The sequence below is a fragment of the Carassius auratus genome, chromosome 43 (genome assembly GCF_003368295.1).
Source record: "Carassius auratus strain Wakin chromosome 43, ASM336829v1, whole genome shotgun sequence".
Taxonomy (NCBI): domain Eukaryota; kingdom Metazoa; phylum Chordata; class Actinopteri; order Cypriniformes; family Cyprinidae; genus Carassius; species Carassius auratus.
The window spans coordinates 4629268-4641803 of NC_039285.1; the positions used below are offsets into that span (position 1 = coordinate 4629268).

Sequence of the window (12536 nt, forward strand, 5' to 3'; positions counted from 1 at the left end):
CATTCCTCTGGGTGGCTGTTGATTGTAGGGTGAACAAGAGCATTCAAGAAAATGTGATGAAATAATGCCATGAGTGATGGCCTGATTGACTATAATTATTCCCAGGATGAGCCCTCCACATCATGTTGTCGTCGCCTCATGATCTCCTGTAGTTCTGAATCCCCACTACCTCTCTGAGAAAAAGAAAGACATTCATGCCCGCTTTTGGACTGCATTTGAATGTTTAATCTGCAGAAATTCAGAAATTTAATCAGTACAAATTCAGTTCTGTGACAGACCTCTATCTGTGCTTTCTGCACACTGATCTGACTGAAGACACGGGAACCTTCCTCTCCGGACACAGTTTTAAGCTCATCCTTACTGAGTGAAAATAGTTGAGCCCCGTTCAGAATACCAAGACATTCCACCACTCTGGAATGTGAAGACATTAATAGATCATATGAACAGCTGATAATAACTGTGGAACACACTACACTATTTATATTTATATACACATACACTTATTTATCTAATACACATACTTAGCGTACACTTACATTTTTTGCACATAATATACATGTACATACATAAATGCTCATTGTAATATACCTGCCATACATTGTCATTTGTATATTGTCATTCCTTACCCACCTATTTGTATTTTATTTATTTATTTTTCCTTATTGTGTTTCTTGTTCTGTTGCTGTTATGTTGCACCGCGGAGCTTCTGTCACGAAAACAAATTCCTCGTATGTGTGAACATATCTGGCAATAAAGATCATTCTGATTCTGATACTGATTCTGATTCTGATAGATCACATGGAGTCATTTTATTCATAAACTCCTCCATATAGTAAGTATACTGGGAAATTTCACTAAACCGATGTGCAACTTTCTTGCTACAGTTTCCAGGCACTAAACCACCTAAAATAAAAAAATAAAATAAACCACCAAGTTTGCTGACTTGGTTTAAACTTTTGCTATTTTGTCATTATTTTTATTTGTTGAGTTGAGATGGAAAAAGCTAATCTTTTTACATTTGATGATCATCAACATTCTTGAGGTTTGTGTGTCGAATGTTGAGGCATAAAGTATGTTCAACCATTTAAAATAATATCTTCACTTTGTCGGGAGCATAGTTCACTTAATGTATCGAGTTTCCTAAAAGACTAAGTACTGTATATAGCTGTCAAAACAATACATGTATTCTGTAACTAAAAGGAAATATTTTAAACAAGAAATTTGCTGTTGTCTTGACAAATGTATTGGCTGAATGTGGCATTTATATTTACACTGAACAAAATTATGAATGCAACACTTTTGTTTTTGCCCCCATTTTTCATGAGCTGAACTCAAAGAACTAAGACGTTTTCTATGTACACAAAAGGCCTGTTTCTCTTAAATATTGTTTACAAATCTGTCTAAATCAGTGTTAATGAGCACTTCTACTTTGCTGAGATCCATCCACCTCACAGGTGTGGCATATCAAGATGCTGATTAGACAGCATGATTATTGCACAAGTGTGCCTTAGGCTGGCCACAATAAAAGGCCACTCTAAAATTTGCAAAAGGTTTTATCACACAGCACAATGCCACAGATGTCGCACATTTTGAGGGAGCGTGCAATTGGCATGCTGACTAAAGAAATGTCCACCAGAGCTGTTGCCCATGAATTTAAACAAAAACAAAAGTGTTGCTTTGTAATTAAGTATGTTAACAGCACATCTTTATCATAGTCCCTCTGGAGCAACCTGGGGATTAGTACCTTCATCAAGGGTGCATGGTTCATCCCCTTTGGGGTTTGAACAGCTCATATGTTTAACCACCTTTATATGTATATTAGTGAAAGTGTCACATGTCAGAGCTCAGAGATCACTTACGGTCTAGAGAATCCCTTTGCATTGAGCCAAGCGTGAACCTCAAAGGGCTGGGATTCATATGTGATGGTCACGGATGTCCTTGAGCCCTCCACCCGAAAGTTTCGAACTGGGGGCTGGGCCTTGTTGTTGGTTATCCTCTTCAGTAGTTCATCATTTACCTCCTTCTGTTGGTTGCGGTCTAGAGAAATAGACAGAAGAAGCAAGAGATAGAGAAACAAGCACTGGGACAGGGACAGTGAAGAAGATTGCAAGACAGGAGCAATGAGCTCTGGTGGGAATCTGCAATTTCTGTACATAAGAGCGCTCTCACACCAAATTCATTTCCCACTTCTCTGCATTTTTTCGGCAGATTCTCCCCACTTTCCATCTCACAGCAAATACAGCGAGCAGATAAGAGGTACGTACTATCTTTATCCCTGGAGGATTTATTCATCTCCAAAACCTGAGTGTGATTTACAGGGGCAGTGGAGGTACCTTTGTAAGGATTCACAGCCTATAGAGATAGAACAAAAGCCAGGGAAAAAACAGAGGGGCAGAAAAAGAAAGAGACAACATCTGCCATGTAGAGTGGGATAATATATGTGTGCACTTTTCATGAAAAGGGTACAGAAAAAGCCTGAAAGTCTTTTATTTTTCTCTTTTTCCACAAGTGTCAGTGAAAGAAAGTGCTTAACCTTCAGAAAATGGTCTGATTTATTATATTAAACTATTTCTATTCATTTTCCGAGGTGTGCATTTTTTTTCAACCTGTGAGCAAAATAGGGGCCCATCTAAATACAGCTCAAAATGTCTATGTAATTTTCTAGCACTAAATATTTTAACCATTAAATAAATATAAAAATTAAAATCTAAATATTAGAAAAAGAATATATATATATAGTATTGTATTTTTGTAAACAGGACAGGCCAAAATCATAATTCAACTAACATAACTACTATATTGAACTGCAGAAACATGGTATTTGTGTCTCTAATAATAAACTAAATGACCTGAAATATTGTTGTGGATATTTAAATAAAGTCACTGTCCATTTTTTTTTTCAGCACAAATATGCCCCCTTTCGATGTAAATTGGGCTCAATACAGTTTGAATGTAATTCATAGAACTATAGAACTTATTCAGGGTAGCGCCATATTTAATTTTTGACAGGACTGAAAATGAGACTGTGAGGGATATAAATGCAGTGCACTGAATGGACTGCATTGCTGTTAACCTGACAAAATGTATTTTCGAAAAGGAAAAATGCCTTAAAACAGCTTTAAAATTCACAAGTTGTGAAAATTATGTGAAACAGGACCTTTTTATGGTGTGTGCCTTTGTAAGTACTGTAAGCATATCCCTCACAGCTACCTTTTCATCCGAGTTAAATTCAGTATACCGTCCAATCTGATTTAAGTCTATTTGCCAGTTGTAGTCTATGTTAATGCCTGGGGTTAAAATTATATTTTCATTTAAAATAGATGTTTGCCAGATCTTAGTATGAGCCTTAGTATGAATCAGCTTAGTATGAATCAACTTTTTAGTGAAATGAAATGTGCCTTGTAGAATGCAAATAATAAACCAGATTGTCTGATGAGCAGTGTTACAGTGAGAATTTCGGACTGTTGGCTAACCTGTCTGTTGAAGAGAGCAGCCCGGTTGTACTGCTGCTGTCCTGGTTTGACCTCTTCTAGCACATTGCACGGCACGTAGCCTGACTGACCGCTGCGGTTCCTCAGCAGCCGCCACTGTTTATGGTTTTCCAAGACCTAGAAGCACATGAGATTCACGTCTACTATTAGTACTGTAAACAGAGTGTGCATAGAGCAGTATTTTCTTTGACAAATCTATTCTTCAGTCTCTTCCTTGCCCATTCAACATGTTGTCTAATTTTAACTAAAAGGTTTTGGTGCGGTGGTTTTGTCATTCTGTGTCCCAATGATGCATCCTACCATTGGGATCCTTGAATGAAATCCCAGTGATACTAGGCTCAGGCCAGGCATGTCTTGAAACACGATTATCCGTGTTTCCAGATGGATTAGCCAATTGGGGGTAATCCCTCTTGATCACTTCAGTAGTTCTCATGTAAATAGAGTGCCTCAGGGCTCGAGGCTGTTCTGAGAGAAATGGCAGACATCTGAAAGTGACAGGGTAAAAGGATGCCTTCCTACATGATTGACTTCAGCTTTCTAAATTGTTGTGGGTACTGTGCATTTGCAAGGGCATACACTCTAAAACAGGCTCTAAAAGGCTCTTTAATGACATTTACGGTTCCATGAAGAACAGTGTCCATGGAACATTTTCCATTCTACAACCTACCTAGAATGGTTCTTCTGTGGTATTGTTCTCTTTTTGGAAGCTTTATTTTCACCCTATGTAGTTCACCCAAAAATGAAAACTTGCTTAAAATGCACTTGTCCTCAGGCCATCCAAGAATTGAAGAGTCTATAAATGATCAAGAAAACTTCAATCCATCAATTAAAATCTTATGAAGTGACAAGTTGTATGTTTGTAGGAAATAAATATATCATTAGGGCGATATAAACTGTCACTTCTGTCACTTTTTTTATATAACACCCAAACTGAATAATTAAAAACAAGTTTAAATGGGTTAAACTTCTATACATATTTTTGTATAGAACACTATACAAATGGACAATGCTTATTCTGTGCATTTTTAGCACTCATTGTGTGAAATCACATTTATTTTGTTCACTAGATTTGTCTTGTCCCTTTAAGTGAGCGTGAGCAGAGCTGCAAAAATAGACTCATGCAGAATCCATCGCTTCAACACTGCTCACACAATGCTCCTGCAACTGATGCTGAAGCATTGCTCATGCTCCCGATGTGAATGCAATAATGTATTAACATGCATGGCGGAAAAAATATGCACTGCTCACGCGCCACTCACACTTGCAGTGTGAAACCTGAAACCTTAGACTGTTTTTGCTTATAAACAGTGCTTGATAGTACATATTTCTATCCTGATCAGACAAGGCAACTTCTTCACTGGAGAAAGCAATATTATGGATATAGGATGCATATTATAGCCAGAAAAAAAGGTTTGAAATTAAAAATTTTAATGATGGATCTTTTCACTTCACAAGACATTGATTGATGGACTGGAGTCATGTCAATTACTTGTGATGTTTTTAGCAGCTTTTGACGGCACCGATTCACTGCAGAGTATCCATTGGTATCAAGTGATGTATTTCTCCCAGTCTGTTCCAGTGAAGAAACAAGCTCATCTATATCACTGGCTGAGTACATTTTCAGCAAATTTAAATTTTGGGGTGAACCATTCCTTTCAGAGTGAACTAGTATTACAATCATTAATGCATAATAAAGTGGGCAGAGCTACATTTATGTATTTCAATAATTTAGATATGTTGTGTTCAGTCTGGTTTCCCTCAGGTTTTTGTACAACAGGATGTTTTTTTTTAAATAATTTATGTTCAAACATCGGCCTACAGAGTCTTCTAGACCTTGAGCACTGAGTGAGCGCTGTAGTCGTGTTTTCTCTTCTTCTGCCTCCCACATGGTGTATTTGTCAGACCTGTTCTGCCCCGTTCCCCATCCTCCTCCACCTTTTCACAAAGGGTCATCCATACCTCCAGCACCTCACCCGGCTGCACGGAGAGCTCATTGGCGTTACATGCCACGAAGTGATAACGGATCCTGACATGTTGGAGGTTGTTGTTAGACCTGTGTAGTAGAAATAGCAACACAGCACAAAACTTTGAAGTTCATTCATAGGTGACGCTACAGCTGACTACAGTCACATAGTCAGCACATTACATTATTTTTAGAAGTTAGATTAATATTTTTAGCCTTAGATTTGTTAATGTGGTCTCTGAACCTCCTTAAGAGTTGGCTTTTGGTGTTTTAGTTGATGTAGACACTTCACAGTCATTAAAACCAAAGAGAAGCCATGTTTGCAACCCATTCTACTCTTTGTAATTTGATGTATTTTAGAGAAACAGGATGTTCAATAGAGGGAAAAAATTAAATCAAGGCTTGTGTTAGTTTGACAAAACAGTGCCTAAATAGCTTTTTATTGATGCTGATTAACATTATACAATAGTTGTTTCAGGGGGAAAGTTGTTTCATTTTAATTCATTTGGAAAACTGTGCACCAGTGAACCATTCAAAATAATGCAAGACCAATGGAAAAAGAAATTAAATAGGGTCAATTTTGATTTCATGTTGACTTTCAAGGAAATCCAGCAGACCAAACAACTTTGTCTAGAGGCCAGTCTATGAACAGTTAACTCATTATAACTAACAAGCTGACATTACAAGCTACCTTGGAAATCCTAGTTTTTCCTATAAATTGGTTAGAAATAAACTAAACTTTCTGTTTTAATGATATGTTGAAAAATCTGGATTCCTAAGTTACAAACTTTAAAGCAACATCTATATGGACAGAAGATACATTATAATAATTACCTATCAACAGGGTGTATTTGCTGTGTATAGTTCCATGCCTTGTAAATCTACTTTGACACAAAACAAGCTATAAAACACTAAATAACTCTACATGATAAACACAGACATGCAGAACCGGTTTATTATAATAGACAACTTACGACTCAAGCATTCTTTTTCAGAAGAGACTGCTGTTGCTTTGCTGCAAGCGTGCCATGAGCCGCTGCACGATCCGTCAAGGTGGAAAGTAACTTGACGTGCTGTAGTCTGCACATGCGGTGTGGCTCATGCATATTTCAGTGGCCAGCACAGAGCATGGAGAACTTTAAACTGAACGTACTGGTCTCCATGCATCTTTAATGTGCTGACCTACCTCCCTCCTCCTCGTCCAGTCATGGAGCGTTAAGGATAACCGCAGTGGCCCAGTGTCCAGCCAGTGCCAATACCTTCTTTCTTGAAGACCATAAATAAATAAACGCGCTGAACGCTGGAAACTGGCACTCCACTACACAACAGGCAGATTTGTTTTCACCTGCAATCGCAGTTTGTTTTACACGCTCCAGATAACTGACCATATATTTGAACAGTCTCATAATTGTAGCCCTTCAGCATGTCACTCTTAATAAATTACCACAGTAAAAATTTAATTATCTACTTTATATATTTATATACTTATAAAACAACTGTAATAAATTATTATCTAAATAAATTATTAAAGGGTGAAAAAAATAATCCATGACAGTTTAGATCTAGCATCACATCCTGCATAATTGAAAGTAGCTTTTAAATTTTTCTAGTGAACACCATCAGAGGGTTAATATGTCAATGAAATATACATGTAAAAAAAAAAAAAAATTATAAACCAGAAAAGGATATTTAGCATTTTTTTCTTCATGCAAAAAATAGGTTAACACTCATACTCTTTATATTGTGGAGTTATACTGAAATATTGAGCATTTTACCATTTATAAATCACCCCCTTTACTACCTACTAAATAGAGTACCTTTCGGCATGGCATGTTGACTGACAGCATATCATCAAGGCCATATCAGTACATCGAGCACTTCTGTAGCACAGAATAGTTCACATCACAGCCTGAAGCAACACTTACCTTTCCGCAGTCCTCAGTTATCGACCCAGTCTGTGACCTGTAATGGTATAATAATGTTACAAGATGTTATCATCCCAAAGCCGGTCATGGGAGGACCCCGTTTTTACTTACAGTTGGATAACACAAACAAGATGACGCCATGCTTCTAGAACATGGACTGATGTTTCTACTGGTGATGTGTATGGTAAATCTACAGGCTCGGTGTAATCCTTTGCCTAAAGCATCTACTCCCACAATGCCATCTTCATCTTGCTGTAAAGCATAGCCTGGATGCCCAACATGTGTATCCAATTTCACATTTAAAATGCATATATATTTTAATTTACATTGGTTTTTGTTTTTCTGAATGCATATCTCATTTGATAGTGTTATACAGTCAATATGTGTTGTTGCTAGTTATCCGCCTTATTGTGGGTTTTAGCATGTTGCAGTACTTTTCTGGATGGTTTATTTAATTCAAATAAAAAAGAGTGATTGGTTATATTCCAGTAAACAAAATCAATTTACTTGTCATCAAACAAATGAACAATGGTGTTTACCACCTTTGCTGAACTGTCTTTCTTGTATACAACATACGCAATTATTAAAATAGCATCTAATTAGAGGCATTGAGCAGGCATTTTACATTAATTGCATTTTTGAGAGCACTTTTTCTTCATTATTATTCTGCCATGCAAATGGATTCACTGCAACTGTAATGCATATTCATTTTCAGGAAGCTTGGAAATTGTGGGAAATTAGCCAAAGGTGGATCTGGGCTTCTGTGAAGGTACAAGCAGAATGTGTAATAGAGGAGCACTGCTTTTACTCCCTGAAGTCTGGACCTCTTTAACTTCCATCCTCAACTATTGTGGGCTTTGCCTCAAGACAGAGTCTGTGCAGGTTGTTATTCTGTGATATTTAAAGGGGACACATCTTGAAAAAGAATATTTCCTTGCTCTTACAAGATAAAACCCAGATGAAAAGGAAATATCTTTAAATTGTGCTATTTTGGACATACTTATTAAATTATACTATACTAGATGCATATGTATTATTTTGAAACAATTGTAAGTATATTAAGTGTATTTCAAGATTATTTAAGATCAGTTTTAAGCTATTTGCCATCTAAATTAATAAATTAAATTGTGTTTAAATTAGCGTTAATGCATACATTGTAAGAATGCACTTATAGCATATAGCACATATAGATAATGTATTTATGTGGTAGTGGATTAATGTGCTTTGTAAAATATATTAAAATGTTAAAAATGTTTTTTACTTTTGAAACGCAGACCTTAGCATGTTCATTGCATAAATATTTAAAATATATTTCAGTAGGCCTACACATTGTTATTAAGTACTTAATCATTTTGCTATTTTCTTACACAAAGTACACATAAAATATACTTTGAATAACAGTAAAATAAGTATGTTTTCTGTAAATACACAAAAACTTCACTTAAAATATGCTTGCGATAATCATAAATCTTAAAAGCTTAACTAAGCATATATTTATTGCCAAAGTACTTTTATTATACTTTTTAGAAATATATTAAAGTGTCATTCAATTTATTTGTAATACAGTTCAAATAAGCATGTTGGGAATACAGATATTTCCACATTCTGTTTCACCCAAAAATGAAATTTTGCTGAAAAATTACTCTCCCTCAGGCCATCCAAGATGTAGTCTTTGTTTCATTTGGAGAAATTCAATCATTCTGGCCCAGAATGCCCTAGTCCATAATCCATAATAAAGCTTCCTTCAGTGAAAAAACTAAATCCACTGACAATTTTGTTTAGCATAGTTTTCAGTCATGTGACTGGCTCCAAGACCTGGCGGGCAAAACATCCATAGAACTGCAGCACAAACCTGTCAATTTCCAATCTTTCCCATTAAAAAATAATTAGATCAACACTCAAAATAATAAAACAAGGAACTATGAACAAAATGCAAGTTTTGGCCATTAGAAATCCATATAAAGCACTCGCAGCGATATTTCAATCACTAAAAAAAGTGGTACATTCTAAAACATTTAAAGTGAAAACACTTAAAGTGGCTTTAAAACAGTAATATTAAAAGATCAAATTCTGTGAAAAACCTTAGTGTTGATGTGTGCTTTATGCAGGCAAGCAAATGAGCCCAGAATATGAACGCAATGCACTAAATGGTTAAGTGTCTTCTTTATAATGGTGTTTCAATGGGAAAACGTTTAATATTAAACTTTGTGCATTGCATTTATGTTCTGGGTTCATCTGCTTGCCTGTGCAAAGTATGCATCATCAATAAAGTGTATACTGAATTTGGCCTTTAAATATCACTGTCTTACTACATTACTACTTAATGCAAAAATAACTGGAAGTTGTGTGGATTATTTGTGGATTATTGTGATGTTTTTAGCAAGTGGTGTAATGCTAAATTTCTTTGAATCTGTTGTGATGAAGGATCAAATGTATCTGTAACTTGGATATCTTGAAGATGAGTACATTTTCAGCAACTTTTGTATCACTGCTGCTCCATAAGCGCCACCTGCTGTCATTTTCATTCAGTACGTTTGCTGTTTTATTTTGTGCAGGTGTCTTATGTAGCATTATTCCAAACATCAAAAGTTCTGTTTTTGCTTTAAATCTTAAAATGATACAATCTGTTTAAAAAACACAGTTCATGCTACATGTAACATTACTGTCTGCTCAAAATAAATAAATACATTTCCTGTTTACCAAACTCGAACAATGACAACAAAACTGAGGTCCGTACCGAACCTTGACTTCTGTGAACCGTTACACCCCTAATATTAATTTTATAGGAATGTTAAGGGTTTAACATATAATGTAAGGACAGTGAAATTAGAGCTAGAAAGGAATATTCAAAAAAGAAAATATCTAAATATAACAAGGAGCTCATCTCCAATTTTCTAAATCCTTTCTGTTATCATCAATAATTAATGAATCTTGGCTTGTACAGCTGTCTGATTCAATATTCTGTTGTGCTTGCAATAGAACAGGCCATTGTTCTTCTTTTCCACCATTTTCTAAAAGGCTGGAAGACTATGAACTAAATTGATTCTTAGAGAAACCAGGGAACATTTGCTGCATGTGCTAAACATCAGAAAGATGCCAAGCGTGCGCTCTTTCTGTGGTTTGAAACTCCACTCAAAGTTTACCTTTGTTGAAGTGAAAAAAAAAAAGTTTGCCGTTTTATTTTACCTCAGGCTTGCTGGGGAACTTCAAAGCAGACAGAAAGACTGGAAGCCAAATGAAGAGGCAGCAGCAGCATGTTTATTCTGAAATGTTTATTTCTTCTTTTTTTTTTACTTGCAGTGTGTTACGATTCACAAGAGAATAACTGACAATACTTTCACTCTCCGCAATATATGCAAATCAAAGACTGATTTCAATCATTAATTTCAATTAAATTTCAATTTAAAGACAAAAGCATTTATTGAAGTTGGTTGGACTTTCATTCTGACAGCACTCGTTTACTGCAGAGAATCCATTTCTGAGCAAGCGTGCTGTTTCTTCATATCTGTTCAGATGTAAAAACAAACTGATCTACATCTTGAATGTCCTGACTGTTAGTAAATTTTCAGTTTCGAGAGAACTGTTCCTTTAAGACCAGACTGGCCATTTATGATTGTCTTGGGTTGTAATGGCCATGACTTTTTGTGTAAGGTTGTGATGTGACAGCGTTCATTTTAAAAGTGTGATTGGGGAATTGAACTGTAAACGGCTGAACTGTTGTGTGAAAGTCAGAACATTATTCCACACAGCTACAAGCATAAATGTCAGTGAGCAGAGTTGTGCTCGTTAATTAAGGACTGATTGCGTTACAAATGGCTTAGAGCCTCATTTGACTCCATATGAACATCTCCCTAAGCAGGCATTACTGAAGGAGATAAGACTTATATTTCTGCAGCATTGGAAAAAAATTATATTGCAATTTGTTTCCCCTCAATTTTCCCAGTTAGTTTCGCTAAACGGCATAAATCAACAGTTTGTAAGTCATACTGTATCATTTCTAATTTCCTCATATTTCCATCACTCACACAATTAAAATTAAATGAAATGAAAAACATCAGTGTAGCTCATTTAAATAAGTAATAGAGAAAATGTCATGTAAATAATGAAGAGTAATGGATTAGTATGAATAATTTTGTTGCATAAAGCTAGGTCATAATTCAGATTTGTAGAGAATGAATACTTAATGAATGCCCACTGTGATGTGGAGATGTTTTCCTCACCAGTTCAGTTGGTTCAACAGCTTACTTTATATTGAAATAATAAAATAAATCTGGACCTATCCATTTCTTTCCAGATTTATGCTAATTGCATTCTAATTAGGCACTTTATGCTAATGACTTCAGACATTATAGATTTAACTTGCAAGGAACATAATATTTAATGGTGGTTATGCAATAGAAAGAAAAAAAAAACCTTGTTTATACTGCAATCCAACTGTGTGTTCTTTATTGATGTATGATAAGTCGGACTATGTTCACACAGTTTGGTTATTCATAAGAGTTATGCACACTAAATCTTTTGTTATTTTGATTGGTCATATGAGGACTTCAGTACTAATATTACTATAATATTGCAATAATGCAGTGTTCGTCATGTTGCTAAATCAATTCATTTGTACATTGTTATAGACAAGTACTGCAACAATCTGTAACTAAATTTTATATTTCTTGTCTACATATGTATTTATTTGGTGATCTTGCTCTTCATCAGGGTTTATTGTGCAATAACTGTTTATTAGCTGTACATTATTCATGTTACAATTCCATTTGATGTTTACACAGTTTCATATTTTTTTACTCTAATTTGTATTGCATCTGTGAATGTCAGTATTGTTTTCTTCACATTAAGAGTTTTTGTATGAGAATGTTGACTGCTTATTCAAGGCATTGACTTCTTATTGTTGTTGACTTTTTATTGAAGGTTGTAAATTAAAATGGTTAGACCCGCCCTTTTGCAAATGAATCATGCCAAATTAGAAACAGCATTGTTAAGCCCATTTGGAGCATTTCTCTTGACTTTAATGAACAGTGTCTATGGTAAGTAGATAAACAATGAACTGTCCATCATTTCAGAGAGAGAGACAGAGAGCAAGAAACAGTCTCCTTTGCGAATCCTATAGCATTGGGTTTTCTTTTGCACAAAAATGTGCTGAGAGGA

At 35.5% G+C, this 12536-nt stretch overlaps 2 protein-coding genes across 2 annotated transcripts in view; one reads left to right on the forward strand and one right to left on the reverse strand.

Annotated features, from left to right (window-relative positions):
• LOC113061513 (alpha-1,3-mannosyl-glycoprotein 4-beta-N-acetylglucosaminyltransferase C-like) overlaps positions 1 to 12536 on the forward strand; it is a 52433-nt gene that overhangs the window by 25238 nt on the left and 14659 nt on the right. The window lies entirely within an intron of this gene.
• LOC113061216 (epidermal growth factor receptor kinase substrate 8-like protein 2) lies at positions 96 to 5379 on the reverse strand. Its single transcript, XM_026230258.1, has 6 exons — positions 5311 to 5379; positions 3474 to 3608; positions 2265 to 2352; positions 1860 to 2037; positions 279 to 411; positions 96 to 173 (listed from the first exon to the last, which is right to left on the reverse strand). The coding sequence occupies exons 1-6, from the start codon at positions 5377 to 5379 to the stop codon at positions 96 to 98; spliced, it is 681 nt and encodes a 226-aa protein (XP_026086043.1).

What these genes read in the sequence shown, in the direction of transcription:
- LOC113061216 (XM_026230258.1), bottom strand. Translation starts at nt 5,379, where the DNA reads ATGTGGGAGGCAGAAGAAGAGAAAACACGACTACAGCGCTCACTCAGT. An exon ending in CTCAAGGTCTAGAAGACTCT is followed by an intron (nt 3,609 to 5,310) that starts GTAGGCCGATGT and finishes ATGTGCTTCTAG; the next exon opens with GTCTTGGAAAACCATAAACA. An exon ending in ATCCTCCAGGGATAAAGATA is followed by an intron (nt 2,038 to 2,264) that starts GTACGTACCTCT and finishes CTATTTCTCTAG; the next exon opens with ACCGCAACCAACAGAAGGAG.